Source organism: Poecilia latipinna, unplaced genomic scaffold (genome assembly GCF_001443285.1).
Source record: "Poecilia latipinna isolate Pla-1442-1.1 unplaced genomic scaffold, P_latipinna-1.0 Scaffold5398, whole genome shotgun sequence".
NCBI classification, from domain to species: domain Eukaryota; kingdom Metazoa; phylum Chordata; class Actinopteri; order Cyprinodontiformes; family Poeciliidae; genus Poecilia; species Poecilia latipinna.
In genome coordinates this window covers 5,979-9,729 of record NW_015118014.1, presented here as the reverse complement: position 1 = coordinate 9,729, position 3,751 = coordinate 5,979, and the positions used below count along the sequence as shown (strand labels likewise).

Genomic DNA, 3,751 nt, shown 5'->3' with positions numbered 1-3,751 from the left:
AAGCATCATGGGATACGTAGTCCATTCTGTTAAAGGTTCACAAATAGTCCATTTTGAACCAGATACTATCAAATTCTAACTAAATCTATTAAATAAATATATTAAATTATAATATCCCAAATAATAATTCTGATTAAACCCAAAACAAATTCTCAACAACACCTAGTGCCGAAGCCAGTGGCACCCGTGACACCTAATGAAACCTGCCACCGGAAGTGCCGCGGTAGCTGCCGGTGTCATGATTTGAGCTCGACCCTGCTGCATTCCCAGCAGCCGCGTGACTGACAGAGCTGTCACTACGCTGCAAGGCCTGACACAGCGGAGCTGCACTGACAGAGCCTCGATTCTTGGCTGTGCTAATCGGGCTCTCATCATAACTGAGTTCAGCTCCGTTCCCAGATAAAGGATCATCTGGGACGAAATAGCCAAACTATTTTCCCAGATAATGAAAAATCCCAGACTCAGCAGATGTGATGTGTTCCTCTCTGGTCCGAGCCAGTAAAAGCAGGTCGTCCAGATAGAAGATGCCTCTCATCCCTGCCATGTGCAGTGCTGTTTCCACACATTTGGAAAAGGTCCGCGGGGTGAGAGAATAACCGAATGGCAGACGGTTGTACTGATATTGGGTCCCTTGAAAGGAGAAAGGCAGATACTTCCGCTGTTTCAGGATGATGGAGACGTGGAAGTATGCCTCTTTAAAATCTATGGATGTGAACGTTTTCCACCAGCTGTCTGATTGTCAGCATGTGGAATGACCTCTCCACAATCGAGTTGTTGAACAGGGACAGATCGAGAATTTCCAATAGGAGGTCTCATTCCTCCTGTTTTTGGGGACCAGAAAAAACTCTGCATTTTCTTCTCCCTGGGGAACCGTGGAAATAGCACCTTTCGCAACCAGTTCCTGCAGCTCTGACATGAGAGCGGAGTTCTGCTCTGGAGGTGGTAGAAGCATCTCCACGATCCCCTTGAAAGGCGCAGGCCTGCCTCCAAACTGCAGTATGTAACCCCTGCTGATTAGTCAATCCATCCACCTGTCCAAGGAACATGCGCGCGCCACTCTGAATAATGTTTATTACTCTAGATTTCTCAAATCACTGTTTTTATGCAGCCATTAAAAAATTAGTAAAGTTAAATATTCAGTTCTTTATTACTGGTTTTCTCAATCTCTTTGGTGCATTTCTCAGAACACAATTAAAATTCTCAAAACTACTTATTCAGTCTCCAAATCAAACTGTCATTTGTGCACACCAAGAAGCAGTTTCCTGCTCTGACAGGAGCAGGAAACTGCAGGAAAAGCAACTTGCAAATGCTTTTGTACATCATCTAAGTTACTGTGTGTATTCTCTGCCTTTTCCTACACTTTCAGCTGCTTTTGTCATGTTGATCAAAACGTATTGTATGGGTCTCTGTTGAATAGTCTTGACCTCAACTACAAGTTGTCATAATATGTTAGTCATATATTTTGATATTTCTTTTAGACTTTTTTTTCTAAATCTGTCCTGAACTGGTATATTGCTCCGAGGTGAATTTTGAGTTTCTCTAACAGAGGTAAATGTGTGAAGCATGAGATCAACCAATGACAATCCAGTTTTCTGAAATAGATTGAAGGTGCATCTCATAAACCATCAAATGCCAAGTATACATGAAGAACAACTAATGTTACATTTCTGGTGATGGAAGGTCAAGGATTTGGACAGGATCAACAGCCAGAAAGAAAAAGAGGAAGAGAAGTGAGACTGTGGCGGAGAAGTTAGAAAGCAAAACAGAAAGAATCAGAAGAGGATGAGGCCAGTTTCTGTCACTCCATCAGCATCCTGTTGTGTGTCACAAGCTATTGTCTGATGATGCTGGAGTGACTCAGGGTCATTGTATGATTTGCAGAATGAAATGCATCCTATTGAGTAACTTCAGTTCTAGTTTCCAGTGTGTTTACATGGCTTGCAAGTAACATTTACTTTACATTTATTTATTTTACTACTTTATTATTTATTACTCTCAGTTGGTCATGGCTGATGGAGGTTTTCTTCTTTACTGTCGCTACATGCATGAGCAATTGCTCTAAAGTCAACAACACAAATCAAGTGATTGTCTGCTGTTGCTACAGCCTTGTCCAGGAGGAGTGAATGCTGCAAGTCACTGACTCAATGAACCTGCTGGGTTTTGTTTGAAACTTTTTCAATTACTTTTTTTTATTAATTGAGCTTACTGTACTGTTTGATAACTAGAATAAATTGGAATCTATGTATGATGAATAGACATGATTTTCTGTAAAATGTCTCAAGGCATTTGTTGTGAATTGGGATGATATAAATAAAACTGAATTGAATCGAATGGAAGTTTATTTGATAGCCTGTGGGTAATTGAAGTAGCTTAGGCCAGTGTTACATTAAATTCCCTTGGTCTGACTAAATTTTGATCTTCCACCCCTCTGCTAGGCATTTGTCATCTCCTTCACATCAGACTTCATTCCTCGGATGGTCTACCAGTATATGTACAGCCCTGATGGCTCCTTGCATGGATTTGTCAACCATACGCTGTCCTACTTTAATGTCAGTCACTTTGAGCTTGGCAAAGAAACTATGGATCCAATGCCCTATGGCTATCCCATTGAAGTTTGCAGGTGAGCCTCAATCTTGTTTTGTGTCTTCACTGTTTACATCCACCAATTCCCTTCACTACTATTTCTTCTGAAATTGAGTTACCATTACAACTATTACTCGATTACAACTTTTGAAGAATCTACCCACCTTTTTGGGTAGATTCACAAAGGTGGGTGTGGATGTTTTTGGCACATCCACACATTTATCTGTTCTACTAGTTCAGAAGTAGTATTTACTTCTGAACTAGCAAAATTAGCATAGCTAATGTAGCTTTTATCTGCAAACTAAGACAGACATGTAGCCAATCAATCAATCAATCAATCAAATTTTATTTGTATAGCACATTTCAGCAGCAAGGCATTTCAAAGTGCTTTACATAATTAAAATAAAAACAGCATGTAATAAACAGTGAGAAAGAGATTTAAAAAACATCATTAAAACGTAAACAGTGAGAAAGAGAAATAAAAAACTGTAGAACTTTAGTTGAGACGCCGTCAACTGGGACTCCAACCCTTTGGACTTTAGTCAAAACACCGTTTGACAAGGACTCTAACCCTAATTTAGCCATAAGCAACTCTAAACAGGTGGGTTTTAAGTTGAGATTTAAAGGCACCCAGTGTTTGTCCAGATTGTTCTTTTTTATCAGTGGTTTGATAACTGCTGTTTTCAAAGCCTGGGGGAAACACCTGAAGAGAGTGATGAGTTACTATTTGGATCAGATCATTAGCAATGCCAGGCAGGACTTTCTTAAAGAAATGTGTGGAACAGCAGGAACTGGAGTTTAATTGACTTATAATTTCTTCTAGGGTTTTATAAATTGGGTCATTTTTCCTGCATTTGTTTTGTTTGGGCACAGCATTGGTACTGGCTTTGGAGTGGATGTGCAGATTAATCCTCTGATCTTTTGAATTTTCTCTGAAAAGAAACTGGAGAACTTGTTGCAGGCGGCATTAGATTGAAGTTCAGGTGGTAACGTCATAGGAGGGTTTGTGAGCCTGTCAACAGTAGCAAATAAAGCTGGAGCATTGTTAAGGTTTTTGTTTATGACATCTGCAAAGAAAGCCTCTCTTGCATGTTTTAGTGTTGTGTGATAGTTACGTTGTCTTTCTTTGTAGATGTCACAATAAACGTGTAATTGAGTTTTACGCCAT

The 3,751-nt window shown here is 39.9% G+C and overlaps 1 protein-coding gene across 1 annotated transcript in view; it reads left to right on the top strand.

The window, feature by feature from the left end:
* Positions 1 to 524: 524 nt before the first annotated feature.
* LOC106943515 (anoctamin-1-like) overlaps positions 525 to 3,751 on the top strand; it is a gene marked incomplete at its 3' end in the record, with an annotated part of 8,646 nt that continues 5,419 nt past the window's right edge. The window contains exons 1-2 of the mRNA XM_015026820.1: positions 525 to 584; positions 2,436 to 2,620. Of these exons, the coding sequence (XP_014882306.1) occupies positions 525 to 584; positions 2,436 to 2,620 (245 nt within the window). The remainder of the gene's footprint in view (positions 585 to 2,435; positions 2,621 to 3,751) is intronic.